The sequence below is a fragment of the Condylura cristata genome, unplaced genomic scaffold (assembly GCF_000260355.1).
Source record: "Condylura cristata isolate star-nosed mole 26May11 unplaced genomic scaffold, ConCri1.0 scaffold00005, whole genome shotgun sequence".
Lineage (NCBI taxonomy): Eukaryota > Metazoa > Chordata > Mammalia > Eulipotyphla > Talpidae > Condylura > Condylura cristata.
In genome coordinates this window covers 17,678,325-17,701,551 of record NW_004567106.1, presented here as the reverse complement: position 1 = coordinate 17,701,551, position 23,227 = coordinate 17,678,325, and the positions used below count along the sequence as shown (strand labels likewise).

The 23,227-nt window shown below is 33.1% G+C and overlaps 1 protein-coding gene across 8 annotated transcripts in view; it reads left to right on the top strand.

The window, feature by feature from the left end:
* ETV1 (ets variant 1) overlaps positions 1-23,227 on the top strand; it is an 84,493-nt gene that overhangs the window by 2,824 nt on the left and 58,442 nt on the right. For 6 of the 8 annotated variants that reach the window (XM_012721004.1, XM_012721006.1, XM_012721001.1 and 3 more), the window contains 2 exons: positions 995-1,042; positions 10,038-10,091. In XM_012721004.1, coding sequence (XP_012576458.1) covers positions 995-1,042; positions 10,038-10,091 — 102 coding nt within the window. Of the gene's footprint in view, positions 1-994; positions 1,043-1,179; positions 1,569-10,037; positions 10,092-23,227 lie in introns of those variants that run through there. The other 2 variants (XM_012721007.1, XM_012721008.1) reach the window with 2 other exon arrangements.

Here is a 23,227-nt window from a genome sequence, read left to right as displayed (position 1 = left end):
TTTTTCCCTTCTGTTTTATTAGAAGTTAAACAATATAAATTATTGCTTCATATACTATTACCAAACCATATACTATTATCAAACTTTCTATGGATGATTTTGATGTTACATGGTGAGGTTATAATATATTGTTTTATAAGCCTTACAGTGTCCACTGAATCATAATTAAGGCCTAATGAATAATTATAATACCTATTTGGGAAATGAGGTTACATATTCTTTTTATGAATTGTTGGTAGGAGGTCAATATATTATAAATTAGTTCAGCCATATGGAGCATTCATAATCAACTTAATATACTTAAATTTAATTATCGGAGCTCAGCTTGCAATGTAGATTAGGTATATTGAATTCTGAAACTTCCTCAAATCTTAGTACTTATCGGACACCCTCCCTGCCCTACTATAACAAGAATATACAGTTTGGGATTTGATAATGAACAGGTGCCAGAGAATTATCTTTCTTTGGCTTCTGTAAACCTTTTATGGTTTACAGAAATTTTTCCTCTAGAAAACTTTTATTTTAAAGTTTTCCTTTTTAGTTTTGAGGCGTTGAACCTGGAATGGCATACTAACTTTGAGAATTACATCTTTTATTTCCGATTCAGGAGATAGGGGAAAATGTTTTTCAGTCTTTCATATCTTATCTATTACTGTTTAAGCAAGAGCTGAATTTAAGAAAAGTGACTTTGGTTAGAGGCAGCCTTTTTGTGTATCCTAGTATGTGTGCTATTTTGGGGCCCCTGATAAAGGGGGGGGGAAGGTGATTGACTAAATTATTTGGTTGACAAAAAGAATTTCTTTTAACGAAGAATTGCTAAGTAGCCATCAACATGAATAGATTATCAAGATATTTCAGTTATTGAATCTTATTTTCTTTATTGACCTCCCCAAGTTAAATTGATACTTAATGTTAATTTTATGACAAACATTTACATTTATTGAGTAAAGCCTAAATACTTGTAAATCTTTTATGTTTTTGACTTGTTTTTTAGAACTCTTTCAAGATCTAAGTCAATTACAGGAAACATGGCTTGCAGAAGGTAAGGCAAAAAAAAAAAAAAAATGCTTTAAGAGGAGGGGAAAAGCTACTCGAGAAAGGAAAAAAAAGTCCTGAACTTGCTGTCTTAATGTTCAGCCCAATTAATTGAGCTCTAAAAGAGCCACCTCATGTGTCATGCATACATTAGAGCCTCTGATGAGTTTGTCTTTGGGGAATCTGGGGCTGCACTACCCCGTGTCATCACAAATTACCAGGAGAAATTGCTTCCAGCTCACAATCACATCTGCTTTTGGCAAGAACTAATGCACCAAGACTTCAAGTTCTAAGCCTCTGTTCAGATTTTAATTGCAATTGATCAGGTTTATATTATTGTACCTCGAGAGACCTCCTAGAGCCAGAACCCAGCTTGCTGTTCTCTTTAGAGCAGCGCATATCATTATTTGGTGTTCTGGTGGAGGACTTTTCTGATGGCAGAAATTAGTTTCTCTGGGTTCATCAGGACGGGATGCTTCAAGATTTAAGTGCAAGTGTCTTCTTCCCACCTTGTTCCCAGCACAGAAGGTTAGGTGTGTATTCAATACTTAGAAAATCTATGACTTTAAAATAACTCTTTGGGGAAATTTGAAGATTTAAAAGATATTTGCTACTGTAATGTGATGTTTGTTGAAGTTGACCTTTGATATTATGTTACTTTCACTAGGAATTTATTGTAGCAAGGAGCTATTTAAAAACATTATTTTCTATTTTGCATTTTTTTGGTAAAATTCTATGTTGTAATCTTTTATTACTTGAAACTTTATTTTATAGGATTGAGATATTACTCCAGAACAGCTTTATACATCTTAAGTAAAGTCTAATGCTAGGTACTTTTGCTGACATCTATAATTTGAACTTTCTCTTTAATTTGTCAAAATAAATGTGAAATCTTTTTTTCTATCATACTATGTCAATCCTAATGTGTTTTGTGGGAAACCCACAGAGGAACTTATAACTATGTAAATAGTGAGTATAATTGTGTTATTTCTGATTTTTGTATTTTGTGGGAAACATACACTTCTTGGAACAGATTTTTAGTATGGTTAAAAAAGAGAGGGTCTCTTTAAATGTAACCCAGTTGCTGTGGTAGCCACTTTGAGGCAGACTGCTGTTTTATCTGGTGGTCTTTTATGCAGTTGATCAAGTTGCTGTTAGCATGTAAAATAAGTTTCTTTGTTTTGCTGATATTCTAGTTCTCCAAAGAACTTTTGCAATCTATATAAATCTTTTAAGTTAAATAGCTTTCCTGGTAGCCCTTTGAAAAGGTGGTTTCATTTATATGTTAATGAAAGGTAAGTATAAATGAAAGTTTTAGTTGTATTTAAAGGTCATTTTGCTTGTTTCTGTAAATGAAACTTATTGCAGTAGATTACTTATTATTGCAACATAAGTCATATATTTAAACATAACTTTTCAAGAAAAATTTGCACAGAGGTTTTGTAATATTTTTTTAATCTGTTTTGCAAAGTTGAAGGTTGTGAGAACATTATACTTATGAAGGAATTTATGCAGTTAACAAAATAATTTAAAATAATCTGTTTTAACTGTTCTGGAAGGTTTGTGGGTAGTTAAGATGTTTAAGTCTTCTTGACTCCAAGCAGTGCACTTGCAAGCAGATTTTGAATATAGATAGCACCTCTTCCTGGAATTTAAAAATTTGGAATCGGTGACAGATTTACCATTTTGTATCAATTTCAGTAAAGCTTTTTACTTCTGTTTCATTTCTTTGTTTGGATATTTCACTTGAATATTTTATCTGAGAATATCTTTTAAAATGCTGCACTGAGTGATTTTTTTTTTAATTTATGATTATTAAAATATCTATAATTCAAATCTGAAGATTTTGGCTTCATGTAAAATAAGTCTAGAAAATAACCGGTGCATTTGGAGGATAATGAACTTAGAAAAGAATTGATAAACTTAAATAAGTTCAGGAATTAATCCTTGGAGAATTTTATTGAACACGCAGGTGGGTTGTGGTTTACAAACTCTGGCTAAAATTGTATTTTAGAAGAATTCAAGCATTTTCCAATACAGTTAACACTAATTAATCCTATCATGATTTAAACAAAATTGTTAATAAGATTTTTAAAATCTGATAGGGAAAAGAGAGGTTTTATTCATTAATAGCCTGCATTTTTTAATTTTTAGCAATTACATATAATTATATTATTTTGTACTATCACTTTTAACTGACCTACCCCACATCTTGAAAAATAATAAGAGGATCTGAAAATTATGCAAGTTTATTCATATCAGGTTTGTTCATTTATGTTCTTTTGAACATCCAAAAGTAAAATATTGCTAAATTGGCAACCGAACCCTTGACATATTTCTTTTCCTAATACTTCGTGGCCAAGAAAATGACCGTCGAATTTTAACGCATTTTGACCTTTTTAAAAAAGATCACTGATAATTAACCAAGTTTTCTCTCATAAGGTAGAATCCAGTTATAATGGGAAGTTGAATATGTTCAAAAATCATGTACATGAAGATCAAATTAGTAGTGTATCATATGCAAATTGTGTTTTAAAAAATTATCAAAATCCCTAATTACTTGAGAAATGAGGTTTTCTAGAATGTTTAATTTCTTTTTCTCTTGTAAAAATTAATGTAATCAGACCCAAAGTGCAACATGCCCATAGATATGTTAGTATGAATTATGAAATGTGTTTTATGTCTCCAGTAAAGTTGTGATAGATAAGGCGGTGAGAGCTACTTAAGGGTGGGGATGGAATTAGTATCTTCAGTTTACTAAAGTCCTATAAAAATATACTTCCTTTCGCTCCTCAAAATTCCAGACAGGGTCTGGAATTGTTTAAAGAATATAATTTATATTAAGCTCATTGTCAAAGTACTAATGCTGTAATCTAAATAATATTTTTACTTTTATTTCACTTTATGTAATATAATTTAAAATAATCATTTAAAATTTTTTATTAATCACGTGTTATACTGATAAAACTGAGAAGCTAATATTTTCAGTCATCACAGCAGTAACAAAAGATGAGAGGATATACCTATTTTACATTTTGCCATAGCTACTTTATATTGTGGTTTTACTATGTAACATCCTTTATTGATTCTTTGTCTTTTGAATTAGAAGGTTACTGACAGAAAGGCAATTTTAATTATTTGATCCCATGTAATAATGATTTCAAATGTCAAGCCTATCAATATTATGGTAACATGTTATTCTTAAACCTGTTGTAAGTTGTGCTTTAGTGAATAGTGTCCTAGAAATAATAGTTAAAATGGATTCTCTAGTGTGTGAGAAATCAGTAGTAACAGGGTGTAAAACTGAGTTTAAAAGGATTGCATTCCAAAGTTGCTTATTGATGCTTACCTACTGATTTCCTTAACGGGAAATAATACACTTTCCGCGCATTTAATATAAATATGGAACAACTTTCTGTGATTACTTTTCATGTGGGTTAGAAGCTCTTGAGGTAACATTTCATCAGTAGTATTAAGGAAAAATGTCCACAATGATTCGCCATTGTCAGGTCATAATATTTTTAAGACATACTGAGGTGGAAGGTCAAGTTTCATATTTGCCACCAAAACTGAATCAAAGTTTTATCTCTTAAGAACATTCTTTCTAAGCTAAAGGCTATTACTTCATGCAATAAGGCTTTTTCTTTTTTGCTTAACATAACCTTCAAATAGTAGGTTGTCTTAAAAGTAGAGATGTTATTGTATCACTTCATTTCATTTCAGTGGCTGATATTAAATTTATAAGAAATTCTTTAGTAGTTGCTATTGCTACATAGTACCATCTGCAATATACAATAGTTATCATGCACTTATTTTAATTTTTCCAAAGTTACACTTTTTTGAAATGGAACATAAAATTGGATATGTGTTTATGAATTTTTTTTAAGTATGATGTAGGAAAGAATAAAGCCTTTAGAAAATGCTTCATTTGGTTTACATAAAGAAGAACTGAGAATTAAGTATTAAATTACAAACATTCTCACTATTTCTTAAAATAGGGCAAGAGTCCTGTGTGTGTGTGTGTGTGTGTGTGTGTGTAGAGATGTGTGAGGGGGGAGGGGAAGTGCCCCTCTTTTTGTTGTGCCAGGAAATACTTCAAAATATGAAAGACTTCTCATTTGAACTAGATTTAAAGATTTCCTGATAATATATTTTATTTAGAAACATTTATTTGCAAAATAAAAAAAAATTTTAAGTGAAATTTGAAATTGGTTTAGGCTAGGTATAGTTTCTCAAAGGGCTTGACCAAGTACAAATGAAATATTGCTGAGTTTCTCTAGCTCAGTTACAGGAAAAGCATATGCTTTTGAATTTCAGTAATATAACTTCTGGCCTTTAATAATAATAAGAAGAATGCAACAATAATAGCAGAGCTCTGTAGCATTCTGGAAAACAAACAGCAGCACTGAGCTATACTTAAGTTTTTCAGTCATTATAGGTCACTTCAGAGTTTGGGATTGAAGCTGATTTGAACTAAGGACAACTAGAACTATTATTTTCCTTCTTTCTGAGCACATGAAAAGAATGTCTTTATCAGTGCTAAAGAAGTTTCTGTCATAGTGAAATAACTTCCTTCTTCGGGCTGTTTAAAATATGTTTATGCTTCTGCATTAATTGATGCTTACACTTTGGTACAATCATTTTAATGTTAAAAGTGGATGTGGTATACAACGAGGCTTAGTGGCCTCATGATTATTTTGTTCCGTGGCCTGAAGCTTCATTGCAGGATTAAACAGAAAGCCACTGTGCAATGGATGATTAACTTGTTTTATTTAAAATCAAATGTAAATTTCTTCAGAGCAACTTGTGTCCAGCCCGTTGATCCAAGTGAAATGCTTCAAAATTCAGCAATAATCTATTACAATCTAAATAAAGAAAATTTGAATAGTAGGCAGGAAAAAGACAGCTTTTCTTAAACATTTCCCCCTTACTTCCCTCCCTTGCCTTCTTTCCTTTTCTCCTTCCTTTTTTTCTCCCAAGTTACTCTGATGAGATGCCCTAGAAAGCAGAGTGGGTTAGTATACTTAATTTTGTAAATTGCTATTTATTTAAACATGTACCTTCGTGGATCTGAATTGTGTTTGAGATACAGTATTAAAATTGGTGTGTTTATGTTGTAAGTTCAAGTTGACTTGCTTTAGCTCTCTGAAAGGGTGTGACATGAAAAGATTGTGGTTAGGCCCACATGGCTCACGCTGGACTGTGTTTTTGTGAATGGAGGCAGAACTCCAGTTCTGCCTGCTTGTCTGGAGGAATTGCTGAGGAGATCAGCTGTCTCATTCACGGGCAGAAAGAATGACTCATACATCTTCCGCCTTGCTTGGCTCCAGGTCATTGTTACAGTGGATAGAACTGGTTTTAATTAAATATTAACCCCTTTTCTACTTGACTTTTGTTTCATTTGTAAATCTTTTACTTTTTTCCTAGCTTTAAAAGAAAATCCAACAGGCACCTACTTGGCAAAGAAGGAGACAGTTAATTGCCTGTAGTTAACCTTGAGAAATATTCAAATGTCTCATCTTAAGTTATGATTAATTTATTTGAAACTTTAAAAGAAGTATAAAATAATAACAAATTATGTCATTATTGCCCACCCCACCCGAAATGTTTGTTCCGAGGCTATATTGAAATTTAAAATATTAATTTAGTAATTCTATGATGCGTAGATCCTGATTAATATTTTCGTGAGTTTCTCATACTTGTTTTGCTATGCAGTCAAAAGAGAGAGAAGGAAAAAAACTGGAAATAATCTACATAAGGCAAGTAGCTGAGAGTGCAGATATTAGCCTTTTAAAGCCAAAGTCCTGAGACTTGATGGCAACTTGTCTATTAATGTGCAATGAACTGTCAGAGTCGTTCCAGCTATTACCAATAAAATCCACATGCTTAATCTTCTTGAAAGCCTTTTATTGGTCTTTTGGTATATACTTTTCCCCCTTCATCTTTCTTACTCTTCCCCTTCCTCTTTAATTACATAGTGTGGGGAAGCATTTTCATTCCCCAAAGGTGATTATTTCAAGCATAATTTATAATAGAAAGGAGTGAAAAAAACATTTGTTTTAGGTTGGTCTTTACTGTTAATTTTTCCCTTTGGCGTTAGTATATATCATACCACAAATTTTTATGCAGCTTGAGATTGCTACTTTATAGAATTCCTGTGATTTGAGGAAAAAATGTCATATATGATATGAGTGTGGCAGTATTTTGTCACATATTTCTTGCCCAGATCCAACTTGTGTTTTTAGTTAACTGCTTTCCTTTTACTCTAACTTGAAATTAAAGGTATACTTAAGACTGTCTATTTAAGTAGCACACTGCTTCATTTGGTCTATCCAGTTTCTTAAGATTAGCTTCTGTGAAAATGTGAGTCATATGTTTTTTGTTAAAATTCTGTAATATGTTCAGGCATAAGTGTGAACTATTTATTCAGTATGTTAAGGAGTTAGAACAGAAATAGCAATTCTTAAAATGATTCTTATTCTTTTTACAAATTGTTAGTATGCAGGGTTTTTTTTTTTTTATGTTTGTGAGGTATAACTTGTAGTTTCTTCTGCTCCTGAAGTTTTGCTTTTCTTTCTACAGTCATGTATACAGACACGCATGCACAAACACACACATTCTACAGTCTTTCTTGCAATGATGTATGTCATGATTTGCAACTTTGTCTTATGATAGTAAGGGCACAAAATACTCTGGTCTTGCACACGTATCCGCATATTCAGTTACTAATATACTTTTGTTACTCACCATCTATTTTTGACTATTCCTGTAAAGGGGTATTACATTTTTATTAGATTCTTGTAAATGTTGGCTTTTTAAAAGCATAGTAATTGCTGTGGCTGATACTTTTGCATTTCAACAATTATTATATCTGTTTAGCTATAAACAGATATCTAATGTGGCCATGATAGAAAAAAATGTAGGATTTAATCCTGTCTGGTTGCTGTTACTTATTAAATAGCCATTAAAGCCATTTTTGTGATTTTTTTATTACAAAATTTTCTTGTGAACATTTAAGGAATATTCACCTACTTCATACACAGTATGAGAAAAAATTATATTTACCACAAAATCAAAAAATGTTTTTAGATAATAGGATTACAGTGTATGTATTTTTTAGCTGCTACTTTTATCCCTTTACAATATAGTTCATTAGAAGTGAAGCTATTAAACACGTAGCGATTGAAGGAGTGAATTGAAAAGAAAGGAAAGGTCATAAGGGGACTAGAAAGAAGAAAGTAAGTGATGTTTCTCAAGTATTTGGGTGTGTCTGGGATTGTGTTTACACTATTTCATTTAATGCTCACCAGAAAAAAAAAATCCCCTGTATTTTTATTATTAAACTGATGAGTATGATGGAGTTCAAAGAAGTTAAATAATGTCACACATTTTACAAAGCTAGTAAATCATAAAAGAACTCTAGTTTGAAGTTTGCCTGTACCATATGTAACTAATAGTGTGATACAAAGAGAGAAAAACTCTTGTAGTGTAGGCTGGTCAAATGGGCATACATTTTAAGTTGGAAAGTAGTTCACAATTTGTTTCATTTCACTTGGCGGCAGAGGATAGAATTTGTCTTGAGTGAGCATAAGTATTATGTATAGAAGAAAATTGTTCAGAAACAGTTGATTATCAGATTGTATATATTTTAATCAAGATTATCATTGCTTCTGTTCTTATTTACATAATGCATTCAGCCAAATATTTCTGATTTTTAAATTACTATTAAACAAGCTGATAAGTAGAACTGTTCATTTTATGTACATTTTATTCCTTTTACATAACAATTTATGTACCTTTTTTTCTATATAGACTTTTTATTACCTCTTTAAATTACCATATGCAAAGTTTTTTCTAACAGAGACTTGTTATTTCAATATGCAGTCTCTATATAGAATAGGCTCTTTTTAAAAAACAGTTGACATCTGCTTTAATATGATTTGGTTGGGTAAAGTTTCAGTATTGAAACTTTAGGCAATGTTATCTAATCAGGTGATTCCTAGAGTTAATTAGGATGATAACTCGTATTTTCACCAAATTAAAAGAAGCCTAACTTCTATTTTATGCACTTTGTATGTATATGAGTGTATTTACTTCTACATGTGAAAATGCATTTTGTAATATTCTGTCAACTTGGAATAAGTTATTTTGGTGTCTAAATCAACCATGATGGAAATATCTTAGAAGTAAAAAAGTCTACTTGTGTTTTGATTGCTGCAGAATGCATTAAGTCTTTGCTATTGAGCATTTTTTTCCTTTACTAAAAATAGGGAAGTCATTTGACATTAGGACTCATAAAATAGTGATACTCTTTTTGTTAATGCTGAAGAGTTGCCAGGAAAATATTTTTTGCACAAAAAGATGTGGTTTATTTGTATGATTTATTGTTTTTATTTATTCTCATCATATACACTGGAATATAATTTTTTACTATGGCTAACCCAAATCAACTTCAGTTTTTAAAAAAATGTGTCATATTTTGGCCAAATTTATTGTGAACATTTTTAATTGTGGTAATCTAATTTGCAGTAGACCAAACTTATAAAAGCAGGCATTTCAAAAGTATCAGGTTGTGATAACTGCAGATCACTTGAAAGAACAGTGTGGTTAATTTACATGGACTGTTTAAGCTCTGGAAGTGGGTTTCAAAATCTTTTTCACTCCCTTCTTGCAAAAAGAAACCCGGCAACTAATGGAAATCCTGTAGCTTCTTTTATTTTGTCTCTTTACTTCCATCTGGCAAGTGAAATTCAGAGGGACTCCAACTGCCACCATTATGTTCCTGACATATATATTTTCTAATTGACATCAATGATCTGATTGTTTCTCTTTCCCCTCCTAAGATTTGCTGTCAATACCATTTTAAATAGGAGCTTATTGGCAAATAATCATAAGATTTGATCTCAGCCTAAAAAGATCTTATTTGAAAGATCTTGCTTGACATTCCTTATGCCTTGGCAGTTTCTCTCTTAATTTTTTTTTTAATTTTTTTTTTTCTTCAGCTCAGGTACCTGACAATGATGAGCAGTTTGTGCCAGACTATCAGGCTGAAAGTTGTAAGTATAGTATGACTCATCTCTAATTTTTCTTTCTCTTTCTTGTTTTCTTCTTTCTCTCTGTTTGGTTTCCACTTGCAGTGTCTGTCCATGCATTGTGTCAGTGCCTTTTTAATTTATAGTCATGAGGTGACTCTCTGAGGTTGTGACATGAGTAGAATCCTTAAATGATCTGAACAGAGCTCCAAATAGTAGCCGAGGAAAACTATGTACGTTTTTAGAAATGGGCCTGTATTTTTCTCTGTATTTTGTTAATTTCCTTGGAGAAGAAACAGGGTGTGATCCATGAATGTGCAAGTGATTACTCCCAGTTTTTTAGTACTTTTACCAGGAAGAGTCTGGATGCTGATGGAGACAGTAGTAAAAGTCCAGAGGCGATTATTTACAGTATAACATAAAAATCCTGGACTAAACTTTTTATATATGTATTATATACTCATCACCTGTTTTGATTTAATTTGTAGTTTCATGCTTCCTGCTTGCAAGGGCACGGATGGAAGTGACTGTTGTCTTTGCTTAGGATCTCTTCATTGTTCCCTTCCCTGAGCCTGGCTCCAGGGCCTGACTGTCAGAGCAACATGAAGAGTGATTCATGGGATACTTGCACTTCCTTAATTGCACTGGGGAACATTTTGCTTGTACAAACATGGTTGCCTTAGGGTTTACTTCTGATATTTATGCTTTCCCATTTTACTAGCTAATGGCAGCTATTGACCTGAGGTACAAATAGTAAAGAAAAGAATATAAATGCCATCTCAATTATGAAACTGAACTAAAACATTTTTTTTTGTTCAGTTAGCACCATTTAAACTGTAACTTGTTTCATTTTGCCAGACCATTGACAGTTTTACAAGAAGCTATCAACAGCAACAAGAGATGTTTCATGTATTACAATTTATCAAACCCATATTTTCACACCTAATATCATAAATCCGATATAAGTATCTATGTTATTTTGAGTACCAGATGTTCGTGACCAGTGTTGTTTTCATTTGTTTGCTGTACCAAATTCCCTAGGTGTCAAGGGTAATGAAACCTCTCTTCCAGACTCTTACCCTTAAGTTCAGGTTCATTTAAAAAAAAATTTTTTTTCTGGTTGTAAAATATCCATAACTAGAAATTTACTTTAAACATCTTAAACGTGTAGTTAGTATCACTAAGTATATTCATATTGTTGTGCCAGCATCAATACTTCTAGCTCCAAAACTGTCATACTGAAAATCTGTGTTTACCTAAAAAATAACTGCCGTCCCCCATAGTACCAGCTTCCTGGTAGTAACTGTTCTGTTAACCTGTTTTTGATCCAAAGGAGAATTTTGTATGTTGTTTGATATCACAATACAGATATTAGACACGTGATGTGAAGAAACTTATTCAGCAATGATAGAAACCTTAATTAAGGGCTCATAGAAACTTAGAGAAGGATGATGGTTAAGGATCAAGGCCTCTCCTTTTTCATCCAAGTATGGCCATCTTTCCAACATTTTTTTCTGTGGGTTACTTGAGTTCTTTCTAAAAGAACTGCCATCTGAGTAGGAGAATTAGGCTCATTGAGTCATTTTGCACCTGAAGAAATGGGTAATGGCACCAATACTATACCAAATATCAAGGTAAAATAACCATTTAAGGCTATTTATTTATTTATTTATTTATTTATTTATTTATTTATTTTTGTTCTTCTTGTTGTGCTTCTTCAGTTTAACCTTGATTATTTTGCCTCCTTGACCTCTCTGCTCTTTATCACAGTGGCATGATTTTTCTTTTTGCTTTGTATTCCATTAATTACTCCTCACTTAACTCATTTTCCCTCCCTTCTCTTTCTTGGGTTCTATCCCCAAATTCTTTCCTCTTTTTTGACACCTGCCATGGCAGCTCTGTCCCACGGACCTTTCTATGATATCATCATCTCTATATCTACTGTTTATATAATTGTCAGTTAACTACGTTAGCCATTAATTATATGAAATGTGGCTAATGGGAATGAATTTTAAATTTTACTTAATTTTCATGACTCCAAGTTTAAATAGACACTGACTGTTGACTGCTAAAGTCAGTATAGTTCTGTGGAGAGCTGTCTGCTCCACTGTTATCCTTAGCCAGGGTCTCCAGGCTTTATCTTGATTTAGCACTTGTATCCTTGTGCACTTTAGAAAATTGCAATAACTCTGAACTTACCCCCTCCACCGTCAGCTGAGAGTTGGCAAGAAACACCTTTTAGACAGACAACCCTGATATTCACTGTAATGCTCTAGAGATAATTCACACTAGCAAGGCCAACATTAAGATCATTATTTTTCCTGACCAACATTGCTTTTCTACATTTGTTGCCTTTCTAACTTTACAATATTGTCTTCCAAGCTTCAAAAATTAAATTAAATCAATTTAATTTTCAGGGTGGTTTTTTTTTTTTTTTTTTGAAGATTTAATTATTTATGCTTACAGAACTGGGGTACAAGACAGAGGTGTAGGGGCAGTAAGAGAATTCACCAAGACAGAGTAGGGAGCAGAACAAGCAGATTTGAGGAGGCACATTGCTAAGAAGAGCAGCTGTCCAGACAGGAGAGGTTTGCTGTCCCACGTGGGTCAGAGCCCTTGCTGGGATCAAACTCTCCTGAAAGTGGCTGTGGCTAGCTTCATAGTGCTGTACTTTAACCCGCTGCACTCCAGAAAGGTCCTAATTTTCAGTTCTTAATTTGGCACCAAAGTCTCATAATTGTTGACCAAGTTGTCAACTCTACCTTTTCAAAATATCTCCATTAAATGGCCTGTATTCTCTCTGTTTCACTACCTTAGTCTACCTTAGTTCACACACAAATTCTGCCTTGACTTATCTTTTTGCCAGTGTTCTTGCCTTGAGTTTTTTCCTTCTAGTCCATTAAAGTGGCATCAGCACAAACATTGGACCTTGTTAATTTTCTCCTTAAACTTCCTTGAGGACAAGGTCTATTTCTTTAGCTTTCCCCTTCATGGTTCTGTAACTTGGACTTTGCCAACCATTTCAGGTTTTTTGTTTTTGTTTTTTTTTTTTATTTTCTGCAGAGACAGAGTGGGGAGTAGACCAGGCCGACTGATGAAGTACACTGCTGAGGGGAGCAGTGGGCTTGTCAGGAGAGGTTTGCTCTACCATGTGGGTCACCTGGAGGGAAGTGGGGAACTGGAACTCTCACTGTAGCTTGCAGTGCTGTGTCCTACCTAACCCCTTGTGCCACTAGGGAGGGGAGGGCCCCCCATTTCAGTTTTAACTCTTACCTTTCCAGAACCCCACCTGCTCTTTTTCTTGGAGCTTGCACCCTTTGAACTTCTCAGTTTCCCAAAGAGGTCTGGTTGATGCTTCTTTGTCTTTGAGCATGCTCATTTTCTTTAAATTTTTGACTTTTGTTTTGTGGCCTGGTGACTCTCCTGACCCAAACTCGGCTTAGAGTTTACCATCTTGAGCCTTTCTGACTTTCCTGGCTGGTATCTTGATCCTACATAGTTAGAAACTATGCTGTTATAATATAAATATATGTCTTTTTTTGAATAGACTATGAACTTCTTGAGAACTTAGGAGCATGTCCTATTCAGTATGCCATGCATATTATAGAAACACAATAAGCATCATTGTTGTCATAATCCGCTTCTATGGTGCTTATTTTTTCCTAAATCTTTTCAAAATCCCCATGCTTTTCTTAAAGTGGAAATATATGCTTATGCCTTCAAATAGTATATATCATTTCATTCTGAAAATGTCATGCCTGAAGCATGATTGTTTAACCCAACATTTTGAGAATGCTTATGTTTTTTACTCAATGAGTGTGTATTTACAATTTTATAAATATGCCTCTGGGACTTGTGAAGAAAATATCTAACTATAAAGGAAACCTATAAATAAAGGTATAAATAAAATACTTTAATAAGAAGGAAGTAGAGGTGTGCTTTATTTCAAGTTTTCACTGACACAAAGGATCCTTATTCAGATGATGGCAGCCTGCTACTAAACTCAACCTTCATTGTGGGAAAAGCAAGGATTAATAAAGAGGACTAGGACATATGGGTTAGATCTTAAGAAGAAGTTTTGAATGGAGAAATGTATTAGAAATTAGAATGGAAGTTGTGTTTTTTCTAAATGCCCTTTACAAATGTTTGAGCCTTATCTGTCTGGAAATGCTTAGTGAGGCAACAAGATACTATCTTGAGGAATAAACAGAAGTTCATTTCTTCTGTAATTCTATGGGGCACTTTTTTTTAAAAACATGAATAATCAGATTTCCTTAAGTACCCCAACTAAATTAGGCACTTCAGTTTTTCCTTCTATTGCTTTAGCTGTTTGGTATATATAGGCTAGAAGAACAAACAGGAAAATTCTGTATAACATTGGATCATGCAACATGTACTTGACTGTAATGTGTGAAAATATAGATGGGAAAGAATAGCATTCAAAAATTGTGGGAAATCAGGTGATATAATGACACCTGGATACCATCTAAAAATATTCTTGAGTACTCTATTTTAATCACAAACTATATCAAAATGTCAGTTGGAAATCAGGAATCTATTGGCTGCACCGTTACCATTTGTGAATCTTTGAAAGGTGCTTACTTTTATAAAAGTATAGGCATTAAAGGCAAATAGAAACCAACCGAAATTCCGGACATATCTATTCTAGGAAATATGAATGGAAACTAAGAGAAACAGTTTAGTGACTAACAATTTTTTTTCATAGTCATATTTGTCTAGAACATAGACACTGCTACAAAAAAAAGTAGGAAGTAGAATTATCTCTTCAAGAACGAAAATTTAAAGAGTATTTAGATCATAAATGAGATTTCTTTTCCAAAGTAGTCACACATTTGTATAGGAATTGATTTTAGTAAGTCATGTTTTAAATTTTATACACCTGTAATCTCTTCATCCTGTATTTTTAATTTAGGTCTATCAGTAATCTTTTGAAATCTACCACCCGCTCATTTTCCTCATTACAAGTTATGTGTTGTGTTTTTCTAACTAGTTTGTTTCCATTTAGTAACATTAGTTCATTTCAGTGTTTACAGTGATTAACATGATAGATGACGTTCACATTTACATTTTACGTTCTCACAGTGCTTTCCTATGGGTATAGCCAGATTTATGCAAAATTCCCAGCAGGGTACATCCTTGTAGCTCTATCCCTTTCTCTTTTACAAGAAAGAATTTTTGAGGCATATTTAAACGTCACTAAAGGTAATAACCTGGACTGTTAACATATTTCTAAAAGTCAAAATATCCAGATTTCTATACTTTGACATTTATGATGCTGTTTACCCATCTGAGAATAATGAAGACAAACCAGTGTGTGGAGACTCAATTCTTTGAAGCCATGATTACATAGGTGATACTTTGTTCAAATAGATATGTCATAATGTTAAAAGAAAAGCCCTTTGGCTCTTTTTCTTTTTTTCCTTGTCCCCTCCCTTGGGGGGACAAGGGAGGGTTACCTTAACAAGTTACTGTTACAAGAGTGCTTCTTTAAAAAAAAAAAAATGAAGTCAGAAAGTTTTATGCCAACTAGGTTGAACTTCTTTTATATTAATATGTACTTGCCATGGAAAGTTCCATTTACAGTCTATGTGTTTAATTTTCTGCCTTTTTGTTTTTTTAACTAAGCTACTTTATTGTATTCTGTTCCTGTCTATATAGCGAGAGATACTTAATCTAAGTTTACATTTTGTTATTAATTTTGAAAAAGGTCATGGCTGATTAAATTTTTGGGAATGGCCAAGGAAACTTTGTCTTATTTATCTGATTGCTTTTACCAGAAAATGTACTAACATTCAACATGGAATTCAACTTCTGGGAATTGAGAACATAAGTTTGTTACTGTTTTGTTTGTTTGTTTTGTATTTTTGAAGCTGCTTAAACATGTCACTGTAGTCAGCCTCAGACTATCCATCTGGAGGATGAATTGTTTCTTGCCTTCCTCATCTGAGATTATATTGCTGAAGAGTCTTAACTTTTTAATGTGTAGTGTTTTGTTGGTTGTAGTTGTTTTGGATTGTGTTTGTCCTTTTTATTTTTCAGTTTAAATATTTTATTAAAGCAATATGTAAATAGAATAAGGAAAAAACAAATTCTGTTATTCCCCATTCTGCTCAGTCCTAATCTTTAGCAGTAATAGTTTCCCCCTTACTTACATACTAAAGAATATAGGTGTATTGAAACTTTTTGACTTGCCAGTTTTAAATTTTATCTGTTACCACATTCAGGTAGATAAACCGTTTTTGATACGTTATTTTACTGAAAGTAATCAGTTATGCAGTTCTCCTTCAGTTAAGGAATTTTATCCACGCATGAGTATATATAAAATTCAAATACAGCTTCGTGTTTCTGTGAGAATTGGTTTTCTGATTTGGAATTGGGCTCTCCAATTTCTGAGGTACTCTTATATGATTTTGATGCAGGCCTTTCATAAAACACAAGGTTAGACATTTTGTACATCCTATCATTGACTTATTTGTAGAATGAAGACAGGAGTATCAGTCTTTTACAGTTAAGTTGTGAGATCAACTCTGCTATTTAAAACTCATTATGTAATACATAGCTTCTGAAAATTTTTATGTAAGGCGTGTCATTTTGTTAAAGATAGTACAGAACTAAAAAAGACATAAAATGATATAGTTAAAGTACTACCTTAATTTTTGCCATCTTTTTCTAGAGTCATTTGTATGTTCTGATTCGAAAGCTAACACCATTACTGACTGCAGATGCCTGTCATACTGGAGTTGATTCTAGTTTAGGAGGATACCTCATACACTGTGACTCTCCCCAGTGCTCCTTAGGAAGAACCAAGCACTGATGACCTGACGTGTTTCCTTATATGGAGTAAAGATTCAGGCCATCAGATCATTACCTCTCCCATGGCTGGTGCTCCCCACCCCCACAGTTTAGGGTTCAGCAGCACACTTTCAGCAAAACAAAAGACGTACTTTGATGCTGGATTATTTCAAGAGAAATCTATCATTAATTCAAGATCTAGTAGCAAAAAAGGGTGCATCTCACAGGAGTTTTTATTTTACATTATTTTCCAGGAATCCATCATGTTGAGTAAAAGAAACCAAATGTACATCATACTTTGGGCATCTTCCCAGTTAATCTGTATGGTTTACATGACTTATTTGTCCATAGTCTCTGAAGTCTAGGCCACAAGATGATTCTGTGTTTTGTTTTGTTTTGTTTTCATACTTTAAGAAAAAATGAAAGGATAACATCTAAGTATGGAAAGTGTTTGTTGGATTTTAGAAAAAATAACGGGAGAATACACATAAAGAGAAATTACTATAAATGACTAGACTTATAATTGGAAAATTGCAGCAATTTTTACAGTTCTAGTACAGACTTTTAAAAATTTTGGATTTACTTGTTGGTTCTTCCTAAGGTAGATAGTTCAGACTTAATGAAAAGTAAAGCCCAGAAAACGAACAACCACCCCTACCCTGGGATTTAACGTACTATCATAACTGAAAGCTCAAATTATGTATCTTGACCCAAGTTTTTAGATTTTTCTTTTCTATTTATCCTTCCTTAATGATGGCTTCAGTTTAAAAACTTGTCATAGAAATTGACTTCAGAAGTATGTGCAAAGGAAGTATGTCAACAAATAGTTTCCACTTAACTCTTCCTATAATTAGTAACAATTATTTTGAGAAAAGTGATATGTGCCATCTTTGGCTGAACTTGACTCAATATTAGATAAATATGTTGTTATGCAGTAGCTGGTCTGATTAGACTGAAAGCCAAACCGTATTTACTGGAAATTTTAGGTAAGGAATAAGGAAGGAAAATTATTCACAGAACCAAAATTTTCTTGTTCCAGTATTTTAAATGTAGAAGCCTACAATAATATATAAACATGACTAAAAAGCAAATACAGCTTTTATTAGTTTGCATGTAAAGCCAAAATAATCATGAAAATCAGTTAATTTGGGGGCCACCACTTCACAGAATGTGAATTTCATGAAATCAGATATTAAGAAACATTCTGAGCTAATGTAGGACATATGAACCTCTAAGTCACAATTTTATTTAGATGTTTTTTCTTTTTATCCTTTTAAATAATACTGAAGGTTTTAAGATGCACAGTGCACATTTGCTTCTGTTAACTGAATTTTCTCCTAATGAGAGTTTGTGCTGTGTCTCACTAAGTAAAAATGGTTGTTTTTATTTTTTAACCTAATGAATGATAGCCCAAGTGTTACTTACATTTAACAGTAGCTGAAGCTGTTAACTGGAAAGCTCAATTAATGACAATTTATCAGGAATGACTAGATTTAAAAATACTGAGTATATTATGTCTGTTAACATAATAGAAATTACTTTTGTGTAATGGTTTAATACAATCTTAGAATTTATTTAAATCTAAGATTTAGCAAAGAAGTTCATTTTGCTGAGGATACCACTCTATTAAACCATTCAGAGGTTTGTTTGCTAGTACATACTCCTACTTGTTGGCTTTACAATCTTTGCACATTTTGTATGATCCTTGAATTGTGATTGTTCTTTATGTCCTATCTTGGAGAAATTTTGTATTCCAATTTCTGTTTCTAAAGTTGAAATGCTTATATTCATAAAATGTAAGTTATGTTTGTTAATCCTCATTTGTATAACTTAAATTATGAATAACAATCTTAACAGTACAACAATTCATGTTTTGCTTACGGAGATTTCAGTTACCTATCAATACATGTAGATATAGTTGTATGTTTTTGTTAGAATGCTAAATTGGTTGACCCCATTCTAAAAGTTTACTTATTCAACAGTTTCAAGTCCTTTATGTGCTAGGCTTTGTTCTAGACATTTGTGATCAAGTGGATATTCCAGAAGAGTTCCCCCCCTCTCTTAGAGCTTAAAGTATAATAAATAATTACTTATTCATCCCATGTTGAGGGATGTAAGATATTATGGGGTCAGTTTATACACAAAGTCATGGTGAACTCAGAAACTACCCTATTGATTCCAAAGAAAATGTGCCCAGTTCTTTTTTTAATTTTGATTTTATGTTTATTTCTACCAAACCACCCTGCTCAAAGCTATGGCTGCTGACTGTCCCAAAGGATGACTATCTCATTCTGCATCTATCCCTGTTTGGCCAATGCCTAAATGGAGATTTAAAATATTTTAAGACTTTTAAAAAGTTTACTCCAATGGTAGTTATTACTATATAAAATGCATTAACCTACTGTGCTTTTTCACATCATACTCATTCTGTAAGATGGAGTTCAGATATCATTGTCTCTTTGTTATCTTAGAACTAATGACTTCTCTGTGCCCATATAGGATTGGTATACATCTCAACTTGAATATGGTGTCTATGGGCTTGTAGAGGGTAGATTAAGCCTTACTCATCTTTGTATAATTCACAAATTGTAGCTCTTCAGTGGATATTGAATTGAAATGAATGAATAGCTTCGTAGGTATTTAGTCTTTGTTATTTTTTTTTAATATATTCATGCACAGGTGTCTTAAGTTATTTGAAATTTCATGCCAGTATCTGCTCTTATTTTCTAGTGTTTCATTTTTCTTTGAGAGATAATGGAAAGCTGCATTTTTGTAACATTAGAGCTAAGTCACCGTTATGAGATTAAGGCTTGCTAATAAATATTATTGGACACTTACAGCTCCCAATACATTTCTCAGTAATCACTGTTGAGCACTAATACTCTGTAATAATTTGGTATTATTCCCATTTTATATTGAGAGAAACCTATGTCATAAAAAATAATCAAATAACGAAGGCATGTGATGGCTACAATTACACCGTTCTGATCCCTGGTTTATATTGGCTTATTCTGTGGAGCTCTTCTCCAGTCCATTTGGAAAGGTTTCAAAATGTTACTATCTTGAAAGAAACAAAATTAGAGCTACATCACTATAAAGAATGATCTTTATAAAACACTTTGATATTGTTTGGAAATTCTTCTTTTCGAGGTATTACAAATACAAAGAGACCAAGAGAATTATGATCTGTGGATTAATTTAATTGCTAACTCTGGGGAAAGCAAGATAGAAGGTCTTGGTATTTGGGTACTTGCAATTTTTTTTTTTTATATATATATATTTTTTTTTAAAGATTTATTTATTTATTCATACAGAACTGGGGTACAGGCCAGAGGCTCAGGGGCGGCGAGAGGCCTCACCAGAGACAGAGTGGGGAACAGAACAGGCAGATCAACGAAGCACACTGCTGAGGGGAGCAGCGGGCGGGTCAGGAGAGGTCTGCCACGCCATGTGGTCACCTCCGGGGCAGGCGGGGATCGAACTCATGCGGAAGCGGCCTCAGATTCTCAGTGCTGTGCTTTAACCCGCTGCGCCACCAGGGAGGGCCTGGGTACTTGCAATTTTTACCTAGGTTGTAGTGTTTGCATTTTCCTGCCTCACACATTTCCTATTTTTTTTTAATCCAGGATTTAAGCGATTTCTGATAATACTATATATTTACCTATTGTTTATGTGTGGTTTTTGATCTCAGGAATATATCAGATGTGGCATATTTTTTTCACCAAGAGAGACAAACCATTTAGGTAGCTAGACTATGGTGTGGGAGCAGAGATAGTAGTAATAGTACCAGTTGTAGTAGCAATTTCATGAAATTCTCAAAGTCGTAGTAAATAATTGCAAACGTCCCAGAGCTTTAGTGTGAAGAGATATTATAGGTATATAATGGCAATATAGTTAATTTAAAGATGAAAAACTGAAGTCCAAAAATATTATTGGGTTTTCTAATTATAAGGGGGCTGGTTGTGTACCCTAGAGTGTAGGAAAAATAGTGCATAAGGATATAAACTGGATACTTTCATCTATTGGCCATCTTAACCAAGTTAACGAATTTTGTAATATTGGAATGAGAAATATGTTTTCTTTGCCATTTTCCTGTTAGAGAATATCCATTTCAACTCTGATCTCCCACTAACAAATATACATCAGATGAAGAAGTGAATTCAGTACATCTCTGCCAGGATTTTGTTTATTTTTATCAATTTTAGTGTATGTAATTTTACATTTAGTGTTATTTAGGTTTTCATGCTAATTGTGATCAGGATTTACAAGCACTACCAAATTCTAGATGAATTTTCATCAGAAATGCTAGTCCTTGTTGACATCCACCCTTAGTTTTTAAACATGTAGCAAGCACTAAATAATAAGCTGTACTTCGTAGATTTTCCTTTACTAGTCAGAATTGCCAGCAATTGTCAAGTACATTGAGGGCTGCTGGATTCATTTAAAAATGGTTCATTGCTATCAAGATATGAATAATATCAAAGTAAACTTTTCAGTAACATTAGCTTTTCCTTTGAAATGGCAGTCATGCTGTGAAGTGAACTTTTATTGCTGTGTGAGGTTGTTTTTCTCCATCCTCATGGATACAACAGCCTTATTATGTTGATTTGATTTGACTCTTTAGTACTTGGCACTAGGGTTGGAATGTCAGGTGACACGGTTGTCTCAGCTCACGGTCTGCAAAGAAAGCTAAGTAAATGGCTTTATTTTCTGGATATTTTCCATTACTGGGCCTCACCAAGTTCTTGGATAATCAAACTCAGTTTTCCTTTCTGAAAGCTCTATTCATTCACTGTTTTATTGCAGATTAATGGTTAGTGCATTGGGAGGTTATCAGCTAATCAAACTGCAGTCATCCCATTCTGTGGTAAAGGTATATATGCCATTGATCAAAGTGCAGATTTAGGCCTCAAGCTTTTATTATTTTTTTCCTGCATTTTTAAGTTAACTAATTAATATCTTATAATTTTTACTGTATAGGTCTGTTACCTCCTTTGTTAAATCTATTCTTAGGCATTTGATTCTTTTCAATGTGATAGTAAATGGCATTGTTTTCTTAGTTTCTTTTTTCTTGCTTGTTTGCATATAGGAATGCAGCAGATGCCTTTGGGTTTTAAATGGCAGGTTTGGAAGGTTTGGATAATGTATTTATGAAACCTATAGAACTGTTCTCTTCTACATATTTAGAGTTAGGCCTGCTAATTTGTATATGTGTGATGTGCACAGGGCAGACCCACATTTAAATCGTTACATGTATATTATATTTAAAGCATTTCATTCTCACTTTTCTTAATATTTTTATCAAGTTCTTATCAGCAGACTTCTATTGCAAAGTATATTAAGCCTTATGTTTTTACTGTTACCACTGGTACTAGAATGCCTCCTAAGCCACTAATGTATAATTTCAAGCAATGTATACTGTACAATTATAAGCAGAGTAAGATAAACTTTAACACATAAGAAATCAGTAAAACATGATTTGATCTTTATATTATTACCTAGTTAAATTGATAACGATTTTAATATCCTAAGGTTTGGCATCTTTATTTTGGTAAACTGAAGCTTGTTCTTGTTAAATTCCTACCATGGCATTTTTCCCCCTCCATATTGAAAAGGAAGTTTAGTCAGTAAACAGTTATAGTGCTGGGCGAAGTGCTAGTTGCTGCAGAATGAAAAAGAAACGCTGTACTAGTGATACTATTACTCACAATTTTCTTTGGCCACTTAGAATTCATATATCATGTTCACATCCCATATTTCATTTGCTTTTCGTAATGGTTGTGGGATGTAGACAGCAGACAAGGCTCATACAGTTTTAGTGTCAATTCCCAAAGCCTCAACCATAGTGAAGAGCAGAACCAAGACTCATCTTGTAACATTTTCTGCTGTAAGCATTCCAGCAAAATGTGCTAACCAGTCATTCATTGAAATGTTATGACTATACTAGTGTATAAAATACATTTCAGTGTTTTTGACACATACATGTATACATACATAAATTTGTATATTTATATAATATAGTAAATTAAGTAAAAATGGAAAGCAAACATGTTTCTTATATTTCACTTCATCCAATTTATAACATAACATGAAATAATACAAAGATGAAAGGCAAGGGTGGAGTAGACAACACCCTATGTTCCCTATTACTCTATGAAAATATCCCCTATTACTTTATGAAAATCTTCATGTTTTGAATTGATTATGCCCTATGTATACATAAGCCTTCAGTTTCAGGAATCCTGAACGTTTGCTTAACAAAACAATGATGCTCTCAAAAGAGAATTAAAAAAAATTTTTTGTTTTAGTACATTCTTTATCTCTGGATAGCCCATGATGAGATCAAT